The sequence below is a fragment of the Peromyscus maniculatus genome, chromosome 8, assembly GCF_049852395.1.
Source record: "Peromyscus maniculatus bairdii isolate BWxNUB_F1_BW_parent chromosome 8, HU_Pman_BW_mat_3.1, whole genome shotgun sequence".
Lineage (NCBI taxonomy): Eukaryota > Metazoa > Chordata > Mammalia > Rodentia > Cricetidae > Peromyscus > Peromyscus maniculatus.
The window spans coordinates 48,495,267-48,518,426 of NC_134859.1; the positions used below are offsets into that span (position 1 = coordinate 48,495,267).

General features: G+C 45.1%; 1 protein-coding gene across 1 annotated transcript in view; it reads right to left on the reverse strand.

The window, feature by feature from the left end:
• Cox10 (cytochrome c oxidase assembly factor heme A:farnesyltransferase COX10) overlaps positions 1 to 23,160 on the reverse strand; it is a 117,672-nt gene that overhangs the window by 14,360 nt on the left and 80,152 nt on the right. The window contains exon 5 of the mRNA XM_006973526.4: positions 16,053 to 16,123. Within this exon, the coding sequence (XP_006973588.1) occupies positions 16,053 to 16,123 (71 nt within the window). The remainder of the gene's footprint in view (positions 1 to 16,052; positions 16,124 to 23,160) is intronic.

Below are 23,160 nucleotides of genomic sequence, written 5' to 3' on the forward strand. Positions count from 1 at the left end.
TTTCTTCCATCTTGTCTGTCCATCACTCCCATCCCAACAATTCCCCTTTCTGTGACCTGTTGTTCCTGCCCCTGCTGGGAAAACACACAGGTCAGACCATTTCAAGATGGTTGACTATCGCAGCACCTGGCTAGACTTGATCTCTAGCCTGCGTCTCCTGTGACCTGGAACTCACTGCCCACTTTTAGCTCCCAGCCATGGAGACAGATGTCCCCCCTTGTCACCCAGTAGTGACAAAAGCTCAGGTTAACCCCCCCTCTATCCTCTTTCAGAACGGGCTGCCCTCTTGGGTCCTTAGAACCAGGCAGGGTCCTCAGCAAGAGCGCTGGCAGCTCATTTGTTAAATCTTACTGTCTCCCTACTCCATACATCCTCAAATAGATGTTGTTTCCGTCTCCTCAAGGAGATCCTGCCATGCACACCATCTTCAAGGGAAGAGCTGAATTGGACACACACCTCTACCTCCTCCACCCCATTCCCCATGTGCCTTTACCCCTCAGTTTCATTCCAGAAACAGACTTCTCTAAGGCTGGGACAAGCACTGACTGACTTGGAACCGTCTGGAATTCTCCAGATGAAAGATTAGGAAGCTGCCTAGGTGTTATCACACATGCCCAGAAAGGAGAACGGAGGCGGTACAAACCACATAAGCATTCAAACTGTAAAGTAGTTTCCAGTTTATGAGAACAGGTCTTCCCATACACGGGACTCCAAAAGGCTAGTTTTATTTGGGGTGGGAAAAAATGTGGCTCATAAACATATTTATTTTTCCTGAATTGGCCCTTGTGTTTAGAAGAAAAAAAAAAAAGGAAGAAGAAGAGGGTTGTTCCAGTCGCCAAGGGCCGGGAAGCAGTTGGGTTCAGGGTGTTAGTACTATGAAAAGCCCTTTCAGAGAAGCACACATGAATCTAATTTATTAAGATAGGCAATTTGGGGTGGAAGTTTAGTTTCTGACCTGTGTTAGAATCACAGAAAATCAGGAGGCTTGATCTTGGCATCTAAATCAATGTGCTCAGGGGCATGAATGAAAACCAAGCAGGCTGGCAGGCTTCACAAACAAGAATGAAGACATTTACCCAGAATGCCTCGGGAGCCCAGCACCAGGACAGAGTGCCTCAAGTGGCAAACTTCAGAGCGTCCTCAGGCTCATTAGCCTGTTGTGTTTCATTTTTGCTAAAATTCTTATTGCAAATGTAATACACATTCAATTCAGAAAATTTGCAACTATAAAAATAAAAAAGAAGAAATTCTAAATTACTCTGAGACAAATATGGTTTACGTTTCTCTGGCCTTTTCCTGTGCTAGAGTTACTTTAAAAGTAAATACATACTCAATTTTGGTCTGCTACATCTTTAATTTCCATAATATCTTCAGATTCCCCATGTCACTACTTGGTTTACATCATCATACACAGCTACAAAGTGGCTTATTCCATGGATATATGACAATTAACTTAATCAACATACCCTTTCTGGACACAATATTGTTACTGTTTTAAAAACTCAGATAATGCTGGGATGAATTTCTTATGGAGACTTCTGCTCATGGCTCCACTTAGGAGAAATTCCTAGACATGAACCTGCTGAGCTAGATGGTATGCACCACTCTGTTGTTTTAGGGCCACCAGGCTCTGCTGTTGATATGCACATCTTAAAGGTGCCAGTCTGGACTGCTCAGGTGCCACTCCCACCAGCGGCACAGAAGAGCATCCACTCTCATCTACACTAACACTGTGGAGATGGCACTAAAAATGAAGCAAAACCAAGCCAAAAATTGCCAACGGGATAGATGGAAAACAGTATCATATCTCCAAAACAAGCATCACATCCCTCCCTCAACAACAGCAGCAAACAACACCAACGTAACCACGAGTACATTATCTCTTCATTTTTCTGGTGGGAAACAGACTTAATGCAAGTAAAATCACTTGGCAGGTGGGCCTGGGCTGAGCTTTATAGGCTGGTTCATTAATCACTGGAATCCAGAGTTTTCCAAGCGGCATTTGGGACACACTGGTGGAATGCCCCTGCAGAGCCTCACATTTCCTGGGTCAGCTTAGGTCTGTGGGATCTGTCAGTGGGGAGCAGTCTCCTGTCTGAGTACCTGGGGTTTTCCTCATTGTTCACCTAGTGCACTTCCTTATAAGGAAGCATAGAGAACAGCTATGGCTGAAGTGCAGACCCAGGCTGTAACCCAGTGGGAGCTCGGAGAGAGTGTTCGCTCTCCTGCTCCACTGGCTGTAGGGACAGATGAAATGGGGTAACATGGGGTACCTATCTTAGTGAGCCATGATGGGAGGGCAGAGTGCAAATGTGTCAAGGAGGACGTGAATCTATCTTACATTATTTACTTAATTATTTAATTACTGTGAGGATTAAAGGTGTGTACTACCACATCTGACTGGAAGTGAAAGTTTATATTGAGAGCCGATGATGGATGAGTGGGAGAAGGACAGAAATGGCAGAGAGGGGTCTGTGAGATGACTAAGTGGGGAAAGAACTGTCTCAAAGCCTGATGACCTGAGTTTAGCTCCAGATCTCTCTTGGTGGAAGGAAAGAAACAACTCTTGAAAATTGTCCTCTGATTTCCACACCTGCCATCACACACACACACACACACACACACACACACACACACACACACACACACACACAAAACCAAAAAAAACCAAATGTAATTCTAAAAATTAAAAGAAATGTATCCAATGTAACTCCAGTACTAAAGGAAGCCAATGGTCTCTGAAACTTTTTGTACACTGTGAAGATGTGTCACTGTGACTGGTTTAATAAAAAGCTGAATGGCCAATAGCTAGGCAGGAGAGAAAAGGCAGGACTTCCAGAAAAAGAAAGGAAGTCAGAGGGATGAATTGAGGCATGAGAGATGCCAGTGAGACGTGGACCGAGTTGAACATGTAGTACAGAGGAGAGGTAACCGAGCCACGTAGTAGAACGTAGATTAAAAGAAGCAGATTAATTGAAGTTATAAGAGCTAGTTGAGGACAAGCCTAAGCTAAAAACCAAGTTTTCATAATTAATAAGTCTCTGTGTTGTTATTTGCAGGCTTGCAGTCCTGATGAGAAAGTACTACTATGAAGCACCATAAAAGAAGTTGAAGGGGTGGTAAAAGTACTGGCGACTGCCAAACCTGGGTTGGGGAGCCCTGGCTTCGTGCACTGATTCTGTTCTAGTACTTGTTAAACATTTTCATAACAAAATTATTTTAAAATCTTTTCATTTTATTATTATTGTCCGCTTCCCTGATGGCAGAATGGCCAAGCACACTGGCCAGGATGCACGTTTTCTGAGTCTAGGTCAGACCCGGAGGTTTAATCACTTATGAAACAGTGCAACTGTCTGGTTGAAGCTGTCTGGTCCTTGTTTCCTCAACAAAAAGATGGGGGAGATGTGAGGGCTTTTCCAGGGTTGTTACTGAAGTTCCAATAAGTCAAACTCATTTAGGTAAGAAGGCTCAAGAGCGAGACCACGAGGAAGGAATGGGTCTACCCCGCCCAGCTGTGGCACCCTGTAACTCCAAAGTTCTTCCCTCTAACTTCAGTTCAACCGGAAAGAGAAACCCTTCACAGAACCTCTTCCGGTTCTAGAGGACTCACTAGCTGCGCAGGGCTTCATTCGTTTGTTTACTCATTCATTCCCACTTCTCACTGCCTGGACAGTCAGTCACTACACTACACTGCTTGGCAACAGATTACACAGGGAAATAGGGACATTTTATTTAGAAAGGAAGACAGACATTAAACACACAGACACAGGTCCCAGGAGTTCTCACTGTAAAGTCAGCTACATGACAGAACACATGCAATGAGACAGCATTATTTAAATAGGGAGGACCCCTTGAGCAGAGCTGGATATGGGGGCGTTGAAAATGCAGAGGGATTCTCTCCTTAATTTATTTCTAAGCCTACAGACAAGGATTTTTTTTGGGGGGGGGGCAGGTATTTTATTTATATACAGGTATTTTTATGTACAGTTACAACTTGTATAGGAATTTAATTTTGTTCTATTAAATCACAAAAAAATGAACTAGCAATAGGCAAAACCTGACTGAGCTTCAAAATAATGTTGGTGTCCCCAACCTTCTACGACAGCAGCTGTGACAGTGTCTAGTTGGATCAGAGGCACTAGGGGCTCCGAATGGCTCTGGCTGGACTGAATTTGTATGGTAAAGACCAGAAATGAATATGCAGAGGGTATGACAATAAGTGACCAAATGTCAGTAACACAGGCAATAACTGCATGGTGATTTAAGGGTATGAGTACGTGTACAGACAAGGCAAACAACCCTGTCTGACAGTGTGGGAGGATGGGCAGACCAAGAGTGCTCCTTCACATTCAGCCACTCGTGTAAAGAGGTTCGTGGTTCATGGTTCACGATGAGGGCTTGAATGATTTACTTCAAAACTGACACACAAACTGAATTACATTTTAGATTACAGAATCTCTCTACTGCCTTTCTTGCCCAAGGCTACTACATGAGAGAAACTGACAGACCAAGACTGGGGGTTTACTCACACATTTCCATGGGTCAGACTACCCTCCCTTGGAATGGAACATGGCTTTGTTTACTAAATGCTAGTCCTGATATAGCTCCATTGAAGGAGAATTTTCTATAGATATTGGGAAGGAGGAGAAATACAAGCTTTAATTTTCTAATTTATTGCACTTAATAAATATGATTTATATTATTTGACTTTTAAATAACTTCCTGGGGAAACTGGGCCCTTCTGTTTAAGCAGTGTGTTGGGGGTCCAGGAAACACTACATTAAATTAAACTTTACATTATGAACACAGGTAATTGGCCTATACAAAATTTAATCTCACACTTCTTGGCCATCCTTCCCGAATAAATGATTTTTAAATTACAAAATAAAATTTCCTTTCTTCAAAAACAAAAGAAAAGCTTAAACCTTCACCAAATCAAACCAATCTAACTTTAATTTCCTGCATAAACCCCGCATTTGGGCTTTGAAATGAGTTTCTGGGGAACTGTTCTGAAAATGTCTTCCTTGAATCTTATTAGGAATTTTCTATTTCTGATAAGTCTCAACTGTAGATATGATAAAGCAGCAGAACACTGGTATAATTTCAGAACTTAAAGAAAATGAAAATATAAAGTCTATTTTAAAAGACTATATTTTAAACCACATTTAAGAGGAATGAAAGAAATGTAACAAACAACAGATATTTCTATTTACTATTGATTATACCCAGGACATGAGAGGCTGTATTATATGAAAAAAAGTTTTTGAAGGAAGAAAACAGTATATCTGATTAAATGAGTTTTAAAAAACTAGCCGAAAGACTCTTATTAATGTGGGAGGAAGATATGAGGATTCTTCTGTTTAAGATCAGGCAATAATAGAATATAATAAAACAGAAGTCCCATACCTAGTTGACCTCTGTGGAGCTGATGAAGATGTCGTGAGTGAATGTGTGCTGCCTTTCTTGGATGAGGATCAGAGAAAGCTTTCCACTGGTCTAATTATGACTGTTAACTAATGATTGGCCAGTGTGAGCTGACCAAACTAGCAACCATGACTTCCTGCTCCATGACTGTAGCTTCAGACTGCCCATAGCCTCCTCCTCCTCCATGACTGTAGTCTAAGACTGCCCACTGCCTCATCCTCCATGACTGTAGTCTAAGACTGCCCACAGCCTCCTCTTCCTCCATGACTGTAATCTAAGACTGCCCACTGCCTCCTCCTCCATAACTGTAGTCTAAGACTGCCCACAGCCTCCTCCTCCATGACTGTAGTCTAAGACTGCCCACAGCCTCCTCCATGACTGTAGTCTAAGACTGCCCACTGCCTCCTCCTCCTCCATGACTGTAGTCTAAGACTGCCCACTGCCTCTTCCTCCATGACTGTAGTCTAAGACTGCCCACAGCCTCCTCCTCCTCCATGACTGTAGTCTAAGACTGCCTACAGCCTCCTCCTCCATGACTGTAGTCTAAGACTGCCCACTGCCTCCTCCTCCTCCATGACTGTAGTCTAAGACTGCCCACTGCCTCTTCCTCCATGACTGTAGTCTAAGACTGCCCACAGCCTCCTCCTCCTCCATGACTGTAGTCTAAGACTGCCTACAGCCTCCTCCTCCATGACTGTAGTCTAAGACTGCCCACAGCCTCCTCCTCCTCCATGACTGTAATCTAAGACTGTCCACAGCCTCCTCCTCCATGACTGTAGTCTAAGACTGCCCACAGCCTCCTCCTCCTCCATGACTGTAGTCTAAGACTGCCTACAGCCTCCTCCTCCATGACTGTAGTCTAAGACTGCCCACAGCCTCCTCCTCCTCCATGACTGTAGTCTAAGACTGCCCACAGCCTCCTCCTCCTCCATGACTGTAATCTAAGACTGTCCACAGCCTCCTCCTCCATGACTGTAGTCTAAGACTGCCCACAGCCTCCTCCTCCTCCATGACTGTAGTCTAAGACTGCCCACAGCCTCCTCCTCCATGACTGTACTCTAAGACTGTCCACAGAGACCTTACTAAGCCCCTTCTGGTGTATGTAACACCGAGTTTCTGGGTTAAATAAACACCTGCAGCCCACCAGATCCTAGCTTTCTGTATGTGTGTCTATCTCTGTCCTTCCTTCACTCCCTTGTTAATCCAGTCAGGTTTCCAGGGCCAATGTGCAAGACACGGCAGGCTTCTGAGCTATCCTCCTCAGACAGGAAGAAGCAGCCAGAGACTCTTGAAGGGTGCCACACTTAACTCATCTAAATTACAGGAGACGCGTAATTTCTGCGGGGAAGTGGGGGAGGTAAACAGGTGGTTCCAAAGCTGTCTTAGTCACCGTTCTACTGCTGTGAAGAGACACCATGACCAATACAACTACAAAAGGAAGCATTTAATGGGGCCTTGCTTATAGTTCCTGAGGCTGGGTCCATAACCATCATGGCAGGAAGTGTGGTAGTGGTAGGTAGGCATGGCTCTGGAGCTAGGAGCTCACGACTGATCTACAAGCACAAGGCAGGGAGTGAGACTGGGGATAGCATGGGATTTAAAACCTCAAAGCTTCACCCCCCCTCCCCCTTCCCCCCACCCCCAGGACACAACTCCTCCAACAATGACCACACCTCCTAATTCTTCCTAAACAGTCCACCGACTGGGAACCAAACACTCAAATGTATGAGCATATGGGATCCATTCTTACTCAAACCATCACAAATGCTTTGATCCATTTATAAAAATCAGTTCCCAGTGCAGAAGTACAATCTCGGAATCTACTTAAACCCGTGGGCAGGGCTGCCCACCGAAACCCCTGTTCTTCCTCACCCTCTGACACCCAGTGCCCACTGCAAAGGAGACTCCTACTTTTCTTGTTTTTACTTGGGCCAGATGGTTTAACTTTCTAACTCTCCCTTTAGTTTTTAATTTATAGAACTTTAATCACTTATGCAAAAATGGATTTTGGAGTCTTTGCAAGGCTTCTTCATAAATACAACTTAAAAAGTGAAGGTGGGACTTCTCTCACTACAGGTTTAGACATGATGGGGAGCTGTGTGTGCACGCGTGTGCATGCCTGGTGGTGCGCATTACCCTGCCCCTGCTCCCTCCAGTCTGCATGCTTCATCTGGGATAGGGCTTGCAAATGAAGACACAGCAGGAACCAGGCTGCCAACAGGAAGGAGGCACATGGGTTTACTTAAAAGAAAGGGAGCGGTAGAGGCTGTGCTTGGCAGACAACACGTGGGGGTGCATCACCTTGATCTGGGAATGGAGAGTTTGATGTGAGTTTGTTCTGTTTTTAAATTCTGGCAACTAAGGCAAGTGGAGCAGACCCATAGCACATGGGCTTGCTCTGACAGCCACTTCACTGTCTGCTCTACTGGAGAGAAAGTGTCTGCTAACTTTATGAATACTGCTCCCCAGACTTCTCTCCATCTCATGGATCGACAAGAGCTAAGGGTAGAGCCAATGTAAGAATGCATCCCTAGCCTGCACGAAGCCCTAGCCCATCCCCAGCATTTCCAGAAAACAAATGCAATGGCATAGTAATACCAATAAAGATTTTCTAAGAACATTTTTCTTCACCTTTCTCTTCCTGAACCCCCCTACCAGTGGGAGGAGGACCTCCATGTCTGTTTGGGTCTCTTGCAACCCTTCCTGGGCCTTGTGTGAGTAGGGTCTACCCTCCTGCCTGTACATCTCCCAGGCCATACTTTTTGGTGCAGTGAGTCTGCAGTATTCAACTCGATGTTCTCTGTACCTAAAAGTGATGCCCAATAAAGTCCTACAAACCACAAAAAAGACAAGTTCTAAGCCTACACTCACACCCACCAACGGGAACAGCATTTGCGCATGTCCAGTCTTCAGAGGAAGGACATCAGCCTATGTGAACCTCGATTATTGTTAAAAATAAAACACACCAAAAACCAAAATACGATAGCTACCTCTTCAAGTGAATATTGGAATACCTGGATGTCTTACAGCAGTAAGAAGGGACATGGGACCTGAAGAGTCCATCACACAATAGGACCAACATCAACAAACATTCAGAACTCAGAGGGCTCAGTCATGCATGCTTTCCCTTTTCTCCTGACTACCAGGGAGACCGTGGCTTTCAGAGACTCCCACCATGCCCCTTGCTCACCCCAGCAATGATTAAGTGTGATGATATGTACATAGACTTTCTGCTGATTCCTCAACTCCATGGTTCATGATACTGAATGATCTTGTTTCTAGAACAATCTTCTCTACATTAACACCTCAGCAACTAAGTTGAGACCAAATTTGTTTTTCCTGCTGCTTCAAATCACTGGTTAATGTTACCAAAAGAAATTTCTATACTTCCCAAATGTTTATGTTCTTATTACATTAGCAGTATACACACACTGAGAGACTAATCATAACAAGCCTTCGAAGCTGTGCAGGCCTGTGCCTGGTCGGGGACGTGTCCACTAGAGCAGCGTGACTAGGTGGTGACTAATATTCACAGCTCCCCTGCAGCCCACACAATGTTTACATTTGCTTAAGTGCTTACTGGTAAAACCTTCAGTAAATTTGAAAAATGTCTTCTGTAAGTCTCTATAATACTTAGGCTAAACCCTGCTCTTTAAGTTATAATGCCAACTAAACAATCCATTCATTTCATTCCAAAACTCAATCTTTATCATTCATTTTCAAGACAAGTATGGCTGACCCCGATTCCAAGGGTTTCCATTTATCCTGTCCAAATAACCTTCCTCTCAGCTCTTATCAGGCAATCTCCCCTGCTTACAGCCCACACCTAAGCTTACACACCATGGATCACCCTCATCTGATCCATTAACTTGGAAAAACTAATGTTGACATCTATTATTTTTGTCAGCATCACCAAGCTGGAAAATGGAAAATTCAAAGGAGATGCAATCAAAATAAGATGCCTTTCAAAGGAACAGGAAGAAAGGCTTAGTCTAGGTCCCCTGGCCAGGAGGCATGCAATGTCTACTCTGTCTTTTTCTGTGTCTGCTATGACTTCTCAGAGACCTTCCTGTTCACTCCGATTTATTAATTTCATTGAGCAAGTACTCTGGGGCTGCTCAGCCCTGTCTGCTAAGCAATATGTACATCTAATTTTCTGACCCACTTTATAAAGTCTTCAGCATCACACAAACAAAACACACAGGCTGTTAACACCACAGGTAATCAACACATTCTTGGTAAGTGGAATAAAAGGGAGAATTCCTAAACATTTGGAAGAAACAATAGGCCTTGATGACATTAGGAAATATGAATTTAACAGGGCAGACCAGCAGCAGGGGTCATCACTGAACTACCATCCATATAGGCACATTGGAAATTTAAACTGGAAAACTTCCAAGTTTGAAGATAGTAGATTACAAGTGTCTACATCTCTCTGCACTCTTGAAACAACAAAGAACAATGAAACAATGCTGAGGAAGACCTGTCAGATGGAGGAGAAAGAGGGGAGAGGAGGCATGCCTCCACCTCCTAGGCAAAACAAATGCAATTATTTCTAAATTTAAGAATCTTCAGCCAAGTGTGGTGGAGCATGCCTTTAATTCTAATACTTGGGAGGCAGAGACTGGTAGATCTCTGAGTCTGAGGCCAGCCTGGTCTACAAAGTGAGTTCTAGGACAGTCAGGGCTATACAGCCTCAAAAATCCAAAACCAACCAACCAACCAACCAAACAACCCCCCTTTAAGTCTTGAGTATAAAGCGGTGCCTGGATTTGATGCAAGCATGTGCTGAGGGGGGAGAGATGGATTGCAGCTTCAAAGTTATCGTGTGGAACCAGGGCCTGAGGTGACCGTCAGACCAAGCATAAGCTGAAGTTAGGCTCAAGCTTCCTAGGCACAGGCAGCCTCAGTGTCCCCTGTCCATCTCTAATGTTTAACTGCCACTGTTTGCTTTTCTGCTGCCCCAGGAATCTGGATCAGGGGTGAACTACCAGGCTCATACTTGGGCTACCAGAGTTTTTCTCGTGAAGGTGGTGCTTTGTACTTGGAGAACTGAACTAAACTGAGGATTGAGGGCTGGGGCTGAGATAGTCATTTTGGGGATGCGTGAATTTAAGTGAGAAAGGGATGCAGAGGGTTGGTATTTGGAAAGCAAAATGCAGTGTGATGCAGAGAAAAGCAGAGGTGGCTGGAGACTAGAGGTCAGCCGCAACCAGCAAGTGCTAAGGGGGATGCTCTTCTCGAGGAGGAGAAACAGGAGTCAGTGCATGCAGCCGGCACAAGTCTGTGTAGGAGAGAAGACCCACACGTTCAAGTGCTAAGTTGGAAAAGAAACCCCAGGGTGGCACGGCTGGCAGAGTCTGGGGAGAGGTCCAGGGTGAGTCTGGGCAGAGTGACTGCTCTCAGCAGCACTGGGCAGAACTTGGAGGACTGTTAAGTTCCAACAACTCCTCCAACAGCGCCTAGGCATGGTAGCGCTAATCTGCTGTAGACAACTGCTTGTTCCTATTCTGCTAGGAACGGAAATAAATCTTGGAAAAAAAAAAAAACTGGGGCTTTTCACTTCAAACCACTCCTCCAGGTACCTCTGAACTCCTAAATTCATTTTATCCTATCAGGACCGGTGTGCAAGGAGATGGGCACCTAAGTGGGTGGGGCAGTTCAAGGACACTGGACACTTGTGTAGCATAAGGGGTCGGAAAAAATGATCTACTCCTGAGAATAGGAAAACAGAGTCCCACAGACCTTGGAAGCAAAGCACCTCTTAACTTTGTACATGACCAACTCCGATCGCCAACAGAAGCGGTCCATCTGAAGCGGGGATCCCGTGCTCCCAGAGGAACAGCTGCAGTGCTTTGGCTCCAGCCGGGCTCCGATCATGGGGGTGACAGCAAGGTTAAGACAGCTCCATTATGAAGCCCCTGGAGCACTTCTCTGCAGACTTCCTTCCAGGCAGATGCATGAGCTCTTTAGCCAAGAGCACTGTGGCTCTGGGAGGCTTCATGTGCATCTGGGACGCATCCTGAGTGACATGCTCATAGTCACATGGTGGCCCCCATGCCACTAAAGAGCCTGATAAATAATTCTGACACAATGGCCCCAGAGTTGAAGGAAAAAGCAGAAAGCCACAGGGTCAAGTGTTTCCACAGGAAAGACATAGAAGCTGTAAAGATGTTTCTAAGTACCTGTGTTATTGCGAGGCACCACAGGCCCAGGAAAGCTACGCAGGTGGCAGAGAACCATGCCTGTATGTTTTAGGATGGGTTCAGGCACCCTTTCCTTTACTAGTGCAGAAAACGGGAGCAGTATTTTCCAAATGGGGTGAGATGAACAAGTGCTTTTCAAAAACTTCTTTTGAAATTGTGAGTGCTAGCAGAGCAATACAGGAAGTGGCTTCTCTGGTGCCAGGAAACCCAGGGTCGAGCGCATGCTGAACACACACTGTACCGCTCAGCTAGAGCTCGAACCGGCATATTCTTGTATTAATTGCATTGTAAATACTTTGTTTTGCAATATGGTCAGTGTGTAGGCCAGGGTGCCTTCATGTCTGTGATCTTCCCACTTAGCCTTGTGAACCACCGGGATCCCAGGCACGGGCCACCATGCCTGACTGCAATTGGCATTTTATACAGGTCACTGGCAGATAATTAAAACGGAAGTACTGCCTCTGTACTTTCCTTGGAAAGGTGAGACAAAGACTATAATTTCGTTAAGTTTTATTCTCATTAGACTGTATTGTAGCTCTATTTCCCTCTTTGATTCTAATGAAAAAAATATAGAAAATTTCCATGTTTATAATATAAAGAGTATGTTTTCATTATTTTAAAAGGTGATAAATTAACTTACTATCCCTCACTTACCAGCTGTATCCAGTACCACCCTCTCCTCTTGGAAACAAGCTGTCTAAAAGGCAGCACATTATAAGGACCGGCGAGCAGCATGTGGGCTGCCAAGGCTGCCTCAGGCCTGAACCCACTTTAATCATGAAGCATGTGGAGCCCAGTCCCACAATGGACTCAGTTTATGAGGGTCAGGCAAAATGTACTAGACTCTAAATTATCCTTTAAAATCCCCTGAAGTCACCCATAAAGGACACATAAAGTTATGTCCACACAAGTCTAGGGAACAATGGCTGTGCTTACTAAAGTTGGAGACTGGCCTAGCGAAGCTGCAGGTGGACAAAAGCAAAGGCTGAGGGGGCTTAGCACTCAGAGCATTTGGCCAGCAGGAGGCCTGCAGAGAGGAAGGCTGCCCGTGGACTCCCTCCCGCCTTCAGGTCCAGCTCCAAGCGCTGGAGAAGAGCTAGTCTTTGGCTTGGTGGTGGTCTGAGGACTAGGCTCCACACTAGATCCACAAGGTCTCTACAGCTATGTTCTAATTCTTCTTGGCTCCTCCACCTTATGGATGACCTGAGACCTGGAGGCAATCGTGCTGGATGTGACAGAAGCAGAGTGCAGGACCATGTCAGAGAGAAGGGGTGTTTCTCAGTGGACAGGCGTTGTAGACGGGCTGAAAAGAGAGGGAGCCAAGGCAGGGATGTGGGGTGGGGAGAGTCCATCTGTGGAGACACGAGGGTCACACAGCAGGCAGAGGCTTGGAAGGCAGACGCCAGTCACCTGCCATCCGTCTAGTCAGAGATGCAGACAGCGTCAACATTACAACTCACTCCCCTCTGACCTTCCTGTCATTACGGTCCTATGGGACTTGAAACAGGTCTTCATTTTTTTCCCCTCACCCCCAAGGGGTTGTTTCAGTGGCTACTTGGCCCCAGTGTCCCACACTTCCCAGGTCACAGCGAATCTCAATCAGTTCTTGCCATGGTTTCTTCTAATTTCATGTCATATCACCCTGTTCCTTGTTCCTTAGCGGATCCATCTGCTTTACCCTGTCCATTATATCCAGTTCTGTCGTTGCTTAACACTCCGCAAATCGGAATTCTGTTGGTTTGTCAAGGTGCACTTCTCTTATTTGTTTCTAAAACACTGAAAATTCCATTTATTCATACACTTGCCGTTCATTATTTGTTACGTATGTGTGTACACATGCCACAGTGTGCTGGTGGAGGTCACAGGACAACTTGTGGGAATCAGTTCTCCCTGTCTACCACGTGGAACCAGGGGACTGAACTAAGGGGTTGTGCTTGGCAACAAGCACCTTTGCCCGCTTTACCACCCCATATGCTCACCCTCCTCTAATCTTAACGCTCATGTATTCACCCTTCACTCCCGATCTTCTTAGGGCTTTGGCAGTCTGTGTCATTTTTGTGTGCTTGCCTGACCGAAATGTTAGGAAATCAAGAAATATCTAGAATGCTGTATTTCCCTGGCATGGGAGACATTTCTGTTCTCTATTGCCTGTCCATCTCTGTCTACATGTTTGCACATCTGCTCATCATTGCTGTGCTGGTGTGCTTGCTAGTTTTAATATACTTCATGTAAGCTAGAGCCCTTTGGGAAGAAGTTGAGAAGTTGAGAAGATACTTCCATGGACTGGCCTGTAGGCAAGTCTGGGGAGCACTGTATGATTAATAATTGATGTGGGAGGGCCCAGCTCACTGGGAGTGGTGCTACACCTAGGCTGGTGGTCCTGGGTTGTCTACAAAAGCAGGCTGAGCAAGCTGTGAGGAGCAAGCCAGTAAGCAGTGTTCCCCCATGGCCTCTGCATCCGTTCCTGCCTTGAGTTCTTGCCTGGAGTGTGAGCTGCAAGTGTAAGATGAAATAAGGCCCTTCCTCTCAAAGTTGTTTTAGGTCATGGTGTTTCATCGCAGCCAAAGAATCCCCAATGAAGACAACCACCACAGCATGTGGCCGCATGTGCTATGCTCTGCCTCTGCCGTCTGTGTTCACTGGCCCGTCACACTGTGGTCTCACAGTGCAGTAGAAAGGCCCTGGGAAGCAGGAGGAGACAGTACTGAGCAGTGCCGTGACAGCAGCACAACACAGCCTCCAGCCTCAGAGACAGGGTTCCCAGGCCACCGCAGGCACAGCCGGCATGACTGACAGACAGGGGAGTGTGGCATGGGAGAGAGGGCAATGAAAACCAGAGAACACAGCACTCAGGATGGGGCTGGAGGCCTGCAGGGAAGTCACTAAGACCTTGCGGAACACAGTAAAGAAACAAAACATTTTCCTAATTACATTTTGTAAAAAGGTTTTCGGCCAGAACCAACGTGACCATTTAAGTGAGATGCATCTGCCAGCTGAGTGGAAGCCAGATAAAAGGAGAATAAAGGCAGGGAAGGCAGCCAGGCTGCTGAGCAACCTGCACCGACCAGAAGGTGGCCCTCGGTCAAAGCCATGGGCAACAGGACAGAGTCCAGGACAGTCCAGGAGGCTGAAAGGCCAGGAAATAGTAAACAATAAAGAGGGGGTAACAGAGAGGCCAAGGCTGCCTCCAGTTGCCTGGTTTTAGAAAACAAATGAAAAAATGTAAGGAAAAGGGGGGAGATGGGGACACACAGCCTGCCACATCTGCAGGGCACTCAACATGGATCTCCAAAGCCTCTGGGCTCAGAACAGGGATCCACACTAGAAGAATAAACAGGGTGGATGGGACAAGAGAAGCGGGAGATCTTGTGTTTGGGCTAGATACTCCTTTGTGTGTTTACATATCACCTAGAATTGGTCCCTATGTAGTATCTGGCACATTCTATAAGACACTTAAGAAACTGGTATCTTGTAAAACACAGAACTGTTACCTTGGTCATCACTGTCCTCAGAGTCTACGACAGTGCCTGTCTGGTAAGTGCATTAAACAAACAAACAACAACAATAAAACCAAACCATTTTCTGGGGATCTTCCATGGAAGGGGAAATACACTGTTATAAAGGGGTAAATGGGAAATTAGGAGGATTAAATGGGGAAGAAGACGGGAGGGCAGAGTAGAGGAGGAAATATGAGAGGGAGAACTAACACTAAAGGCCTTTGGAAAGCCATACTGAAACGTACTGCTGTAGAAGCTTCCTAAAATATATACATGTATAAATAGAATTTAAATGGACTTAACATATAATGGGGAAGACAATGTCCCAACTAGACATATTATACAACCAAGTAAAACCCTCAGTACCATTAATGAGTTACATCTTTCTGAGTCTTTGACCAAAAGAGTCCCAATAGAGCCCCCAAAACTCTAAACTGCCAATGTTATTGGTTACCCTCTACAACCTGTGGGGAAGACCCCACTGCTGAAGACACCACTTATGGCCTAGAACATGAAGAAATCTAGCTGGTACTCAACTGGATGCTTCCTCTCTACTGACTAACATTGTTCATAGTGCTGGAAGGTTCTATACATGCTACTGGAGGAGGAAAGCAATCATCAGTCTCACCCAGCGGCGAACCCTGAGAGCTCCATCAGTGGCCTGCCTGCAAGGTATTCGGACAACAGTGGCACAAACATTATGGGGTTAGCCAACCTTTTTGATTGGACTTGAGGCCCACTGTATGAGTGAACTCATATCTGATACTGTTCATGAGGCCAAGAACCTGACACTAGATAGGTGGTGGGACATAGGGGAAAACTTACTATAATTATTCAACTAAATGGACATAACAATACAACAAGTTTCAGGATGAATAAGTCAATGAATGTTCTAAAATGTAAAAGAGGATTAGTCATGATTTACCTGATCTGTCCACGAACCAGAGGCCTGTTTTTGGTTCTATTCATGTTCGAGTCAAATGGCACTTCAAAAAACTGTAAAAAGAAAGAGAAGCCAGAAAGTATTAAATACCATTCAAAACAATTCTGCTTCAGTATTGAAGCTTTTCCATGGTAAACTTTGCCCTCTTCCCTTCTTTTTTGGTGGTGGTCATGCTCCTCGAGATACGATCCAGGACCTCCCACCCATCATGAAGATGTCCCTGCTTCTCATCTCAATTTTGATACCATCAGTTAATACTTTGTCATTTCTTAGAGAAAAATTCTCTAGGAGAGATGTATTATTTTAAAAATGTACTGTCAAGAATATGTATTTTTTCATTCTCTTTGAAAACTGTTTGCTAAATACACAGTTACAATCACTAAAGCCACTGTTGAAGGTTTAAAGCAGTAGTATCCTTCATACGTCAGAGTCCTTCACACACCCCAGAGCCTGTGCACCAGCCATCAGCACTGGGCTACTAGATCAGGGGTAATTAAGTGCCCAGAGAAAGAGCTGAGGCGAGACGATGACTTTGGACACCTTGCTCTGCCTGGCCCAGGTTGGATTTCATGTGTTACAATATGGCCATGATCATAAAGCTTGCAGCGTACCAGCCTAGACAACACATTCAACAACCTCCCATATGCTAAGGTGCAAAATTGCTGTTTACCTGTCAAAGGCAATGCCCAAGAAATTGTTATGACTCATTTTCCAAACCCCCGATAAACTGCATAAATAGGTTCTATAATTTGTTAACAGTGCCAACTTCTTTAGGGTATAACAGTAATCCAAAATCTGATCAGGCTAAAGAAAATCTCTGACTAAATGGGCTGGAGGCAAATCAGTAGAAGAAACAGTAACTCAATAGAAGTTAGTCTGTCTCCTGCCATGTTCCTTAAGTAACTCTGGGCGCTGCTCCCACAATGACTTAATGGTCAAATCATATTAGTGTGATAAGGGCTCTGAAAATACTAACATGGATAAATCTAATTAATGCTGCTTACTCAGTGTTTCCAAAACTTATTTGAGCATGAAATCTTTTTTTCAAGAAAAACATGTTTAATACATTTCAGAACTGTCTGCTTTGAGTCTATTTCAGTGATAGGAGTCACTTGAACATGTGTGTGCAAACTGTAGCTCCAAACGCTGGGCTCCGCACTCTGAGCTCTACACAGATCAGAGGAAAATCCTGCTGCTGAGGGCAGTGTAGGAAAGGCTGGGACTTACAGGAGCCACCTGATGCCACCTACTGACAAGCACACGTGTCTCAGTGTGCTTTCTATTGCTGTGATGAAACACCACGACCAAAAGCAACTTAGGAAAGAAAGGGTTTATTTTAGCTTACAACTCTTTATGGAGGGAAAGGAAGCCAAGGCAGGAGCTCAAGGCAGGAACTCGGACACAGGAACCCGGACATAGGAACCCATGGAGGGATGTTGCTTATTAGCTTGCTTCCCATGGCTTGCTCAATCTGCTTTCCTAAACTACACAGGACCACCAGTCCAGGGGTGACACTACCTACAGCACACTGCCCCCCTCCCACATCAATAATCCAAATGCCTTATAGATTTGCCTACAGGAAATCTGATGGGAGCATTTCTCAACTGAGGTTCTTCTTCCCGGATAACACTAGTTTGTGCTGGGTTGACCAAAAAACAACAAACAAACAAACAAAAAACAAAACAAACAAAAAACAAAACTCAAACACTTTAAAAGTTCAGCCTCTCTAATATCTCTTTAAAATCCAAAGTCTCTCAAGTGTTCCTGTAAACTCCAAACTGAGTTACATACTTCTTACTCCAAGAAGGAATAACCAGGGCATGGTTACAAACAAATCAAATGAAAACTAATCTCCAACAGTGTAAATTAAATCCTGCAGCTCAATGTCTTGCACCTGGGATTCACTCATAATGTTCTGGGCTCCAAAAGGCTTGGGCAGCTCAACCCCCTCAGGCTCTACCATCCTTAGCTCACAAAGCTTGTCTCATGGGCCCAGGCCAGCTCCAGGCCAGCTCCATACCATACCTGCCACTGTCCTTGGCAATCTTCCCATAGCTCTGTTGTCTGCAGTGTGCCCGGGTCTCCACAAGCTGCAACTGCATCAGCAACCTCTTCTGGGACACTGACCTTGCTACACAGTGTCAAGCCTCAATTTCTCTCCATGACCCCCTCAATCCTAGTGTTTCCACTGTGACTCAGGCTGCACCTTTACCAACAGCCTCTCCTGGCTTCTCACAGGTCCAAGTCTCTGCCACTGTCCATGACCCCTTCTTGCTTTCGAAATCCACCACCCACAGACCAAGTTTAGCTGCCAATATGAGATGCAGCCTTGTCCCTCCGTCCCATAGTATCTGTGTGCTGAACTTGAGAAAATACCCCAGAAGATTTTACCTCAACGATGATTGTCTCTTATAATCAAAGCTGTTTTTTCAGCCCAGCTAATCACCATTTACTGTCCCAGTAAAGCAAAGGTTTCATTGCCACAAATTCTTAGTCAACAATCTCAACAACAGTCTTGATAGTCTTTGCTTCCTCCTGAAATATCTCATCAGTATTCAGATCTTCTGAGTTCCCACAACAGCTGATTAAGCTCTGAGCACTCAATGGCCTTTCCAGCCCAAAGTTCCAAACACTTCCACCATCCCCCCCAAAGTCCCACGGTCAGGTCTGTTATAGCAATACTCTACTGGTACACATTTCTGTCTTAGTTTGCTTTCTATTGCTGAGACCAAACACCACTGGCCAAAAACAGCTTTATAGAGGAAAAGGTTTATTTCATTTTTCAGCTCTTGGTTTATTCTCCACCACTGCGGGAAGCTGAGGCAGGAACTCAAGTCAGCAACCTGGAGACAGGAAATGAAGTACAGATCGTACTTCAGGAACACTGATTCCTGACTTGCTCCCCTGGCTCTTACTAAGCTTTCTTTCTTATTAACACCCAGGGGTACTGCTTAGGGAGGGCACCATCTCCAATGGGTGGGGCCCTCTCGAATCAATAATTAATCAAGAAAATTCTCTACAGATTTGCTTAGAGGCCAATCTGATGGGGGCATTTTCTCAACGGAGGTTCATCTTTGAGATAACTAGTATTAAGATAACAAAAAACCAGGACACACATATTAGGAATCAAGCAAAGGCCAGGTGGCGGTGGTGCACGCCTTTAATCTCAGCACTTGGGTGGCAGAGGGAGCTGGATCTCTATGAGTTTGAGGCCAGCCTGGTCCAAAGAGTTCCAGGACAGCCAAAGCTACACAGAGAAATCCTGTCTCAAAAAACCAAAAAAGAACCATGCAAAATTATATTCTGAGCTATTTAGGAAATCTAGAAAGTCCCACAGTCTTTAAAAATTCAAACATTGTAAAAGTTCATTCTCTTTAAAATATCTGACATCTCTTTAAAAATTCAGTCTCTTCAAGTGTTGGTTCCTGGCTTGCTTCTCACAGCTTACTCACTGTAAGTTACACAGTGTCAAGAAGACAAAAGGCTTGAAGACAACGGATAGCATCCAAAGACAAAGAACGGCTTTCTCCTTTGGGGGGACAGTAGTGCTTTTGTGTGGTGAATGTAGGAACATAAATGGTATTTTGCTGTGGTCTACTTGCATCTGAGTGTCACGCTCAGAGAGATGAACTCTACTGTCGGTTTGCTTATACCGGAACTACATCGCTCAACTGTCCCTGCATAGCTGTAGTTTAGAGACTGCTACAGGGTTTGAGTGAGATTTAGAAGCAGTAGCCATGCTGATTCTTGGAAAGCTGGTATGGTGTCAGGTGCTGTTTGTAGCTCACACTCAGTTGTGGATCTGCTGGCCAAACTGTAGCTTTCCAGCAGCACCAGGCAGGCTGCAGCTTCTTCAGTTCCTGCCAGATCTCCTCAGGCTGCGGCTGGTTTCTGAGTTCTTCCAGCTACTGAAGATCTTGGGCCAACTTTGTTTGCTGCTCTCTGGCAAAATGTACCAGCTCTTCTGCAGGACACCCGGAGCACCAATGGCAGACGCTTGCAAGAGTTCAGATGGTCCAGTTTGACCTCACCTGTCGCTATGTTCCAGAATCCATGCTGCTCCTCCGCTCCTCTGCTTATGGACCTAGCACTACACACAAGCAAAATAGTCCTACAGGCTCTGATCAACACCCAGACTGCAGAAGAGCGGATCCCTTTGTATCCCTTATTTTACTCACAGTGGGTCTGACATTCTGATCAAATTATCATTGACTCAGGTGTCTGCTCTTGTTTTCAACATAGCTACTATGTAAATGTGCTTGACTTGGAAGTGAAGAGGTGATTTAGTGGTTAAGTACATGTACCAGTCTTGCAGAGGAACCAAGTTCAAGTCTTAGCACCTGTATCAAATGGCTCACAACCACCTGGCTCTATGGGGCTGACACTTTTGACCTCCATAGGTACTGCATATACCATGCACATACATGTAATTAAAAATTGTTTTAAAGAGTCTTTGACTTTTCATTACTTATTAATCCAAGTGGCAGACTTCTTGAGATGTGAATATAAAATTTAAAAAAAAAATAAAGAGAAACAGGATAATTCCATGCAAATGAGTACTCAATGAACATTCCATGAGCCATCAGTGCAAATAATGGTTATAAGCACGGACTGTTATCTTCAGTCAAAAGTGATGGATAATTTGTAAGCTTTAACAATGCTCTGCCTATCAGAACCCACATTCCATATAGAATTAGCTGAAGTTGCATGTTAAAAGGTTCTATTGTAAATGTTCATACCAGCCCCCCCCTCCAAATTTTCAAATATATTCTTTAGGCATTTGAAAGGTTTTCTCTTTTTGAAACTGAAGTATGTATATTAATTTCATTCCATGGGACTAATGAGGATTTCAATCATAAATTATGTTATGTAAATATATGTAAGGTATTATTCTAACATGATACAGAAACTGGTGGTATTTTGGGGACCTGAGCTCTGTGCACGGGTGTAGACACATGTGTTTGCTCATAATGCAGGAATTTTCACAAATCAGTTCATCTGGGTAGGGGAGATGGAATGGTTTCTATATTTTTGAGGAGTCAGCCATCCAAAGATGATGGACAACTGGGTCCAGAAAGAAGCAGGGAACTCCATGAAGGCCGCAATTTCTCAGGACAGGCAACATCTGGGCAGGAATTCCATACTAACCAAGTCTGAGGGTTTATTTCAGCGAAGGCATGCCACCCCTTCGGCACACCAAGGGATCAGAACTCAAACTGCTTGATTCTGTTTTCCATGCATTTCCTAGAGTGTCTTTCAGTTAAGTCGCTGCTCTGGTTTAGATATTCACAGCAGAGTCTGTTCAGATGGAAGTCTACACGCTTTCGCAGTCAGACTGTAGACCTGACATACAGCAGCCGCTGTCTACTCATGTTTCCCTGGGCTTTATAACTTTTTGTCTATAATGTTATCATTTAACTTGGCTTTAACTATTTCTGAAGCAGTCAACTTGAATTCTTGAAACTTGTGTTGAATATAATAAGACAAATGTGACATAAATGCTCAGAACATACAGTTTCCTCGACACCCAAGGGAGACTGGTTTCAAGATGCTGTGGATATGAGTCCCATATATGGAATGGGAAGTATGGCATACAGAGTATGGTCCCACTCCCACACGCTCTATGTCACCACCAGATGTCTTGCTCCACCCACTACAACATAAATGCTGCAGAAGTGGCTGTTGTACCGTATGGCTCCACCAGAGCAACAGGGATGAGCTCGCTGATTCAGCACAGGCACAGCTCCTGTAGCCCAACATCTCTGACTTGGAAGCTTAGATTTATGGACCATGCAATAAAAAACAATGAGATGAACTGTAACCAGGAGAGTTCAAAGCACACCGAGAATGACACGCTGGAGAGAGCACACTCCAGAGAGCTGCACTGGTCTCCTAGGGTCCAGTCCTGGGCCTGAGATGCTCCGGATTTGTGTGGCCACAGGATCAGTCACTGTGTTGGGAAGTGAGGTGAAGTGACTGGTCCCGAGAGCTTATCTGACCTGAACTGGACCAGCAGAGACGCTTTCCCTGGGACAGTACAAGGCCGTGAGTGCCCAGGGAAACAGGACTGGTTCCCTTCTCATTGCCAGTGGCCACAGAATGACAGGTAGGAAAAATAAAATGAGAGGAGAGACCAATCCAGGGAGCGGTGATCTGCAAGGCCCTCACCTCTCCCTTTTCCAGTTTAACTGAAAGCTTCATGTGTCTGCACTCGGGTGTCCTGGGAGCATGAGGACGGAGAATTCAAGACACTGGAGCAATGGCTGCCTCACTTTCCCTCTCAGCAAACAACTTACCTTCTGTCTAGGTGAAATTCTCAGGAGGTTTTCCTTCTCAGTCTGTGCCCCCGCCATCCCCCAAGCCCCAGGAGAAATCCACCAATCGCTTGGTCATTTTTCATTTTGAACTTTTCCTTTCGTCCTCAAGCTCATGTGCTCTCTTGTCACACCCCTCGGCCATAGGCTCCCTGACCTCCAGCAACCCCAAGATCAGCTGTAGTGCTCGCACTTCCGGAGTGAACAGCAGGAGAAACAAAAGTCAGCCGAGCCGAGAGGACAGGGGCCTCGCTGCCTCTTGCACCTGTGTAGGTGTCTCACAGGAACGGCAGATTCACCTTCAGATGACGTCAGCCATCACTGTTCTGGCTCAAGTCTGCTTTGTCTAGTCCTGCATTTAGACTCAGTCTAGGAAGCAGGAAGTAGACTCCCTGCTCATCTCAAGATAAATGTTCAGAACCAACAGGCCCTGGGAAGTATCCTCCAAGCACAGGGAGGGTGCTGGTGGAGACAAAGTGACATACTGCTCCCACTCAAACCACAAGTGCTAATTTTCTATGTAGAAAAGAAAACGTCCAAAGCGCTAGGCAGAGAGATACCTTAAAGCTATTTACAATATAGTAAAGCTAATAACCAAATCATTTGGTTTTGTGTGCACTATACCTACAAAATCTCTTGCCTCCAGGAGGAAGCATCTGATGTAATTTAAGCATCTGATGGGTTTCAGTACATTTCTAAGAATGTTTACGCTGTAATCTGTTTGGGAGCCAACAGTTCTAGAGCAGTCAAGGCACCATTTCATCTTCTTGCAGTTG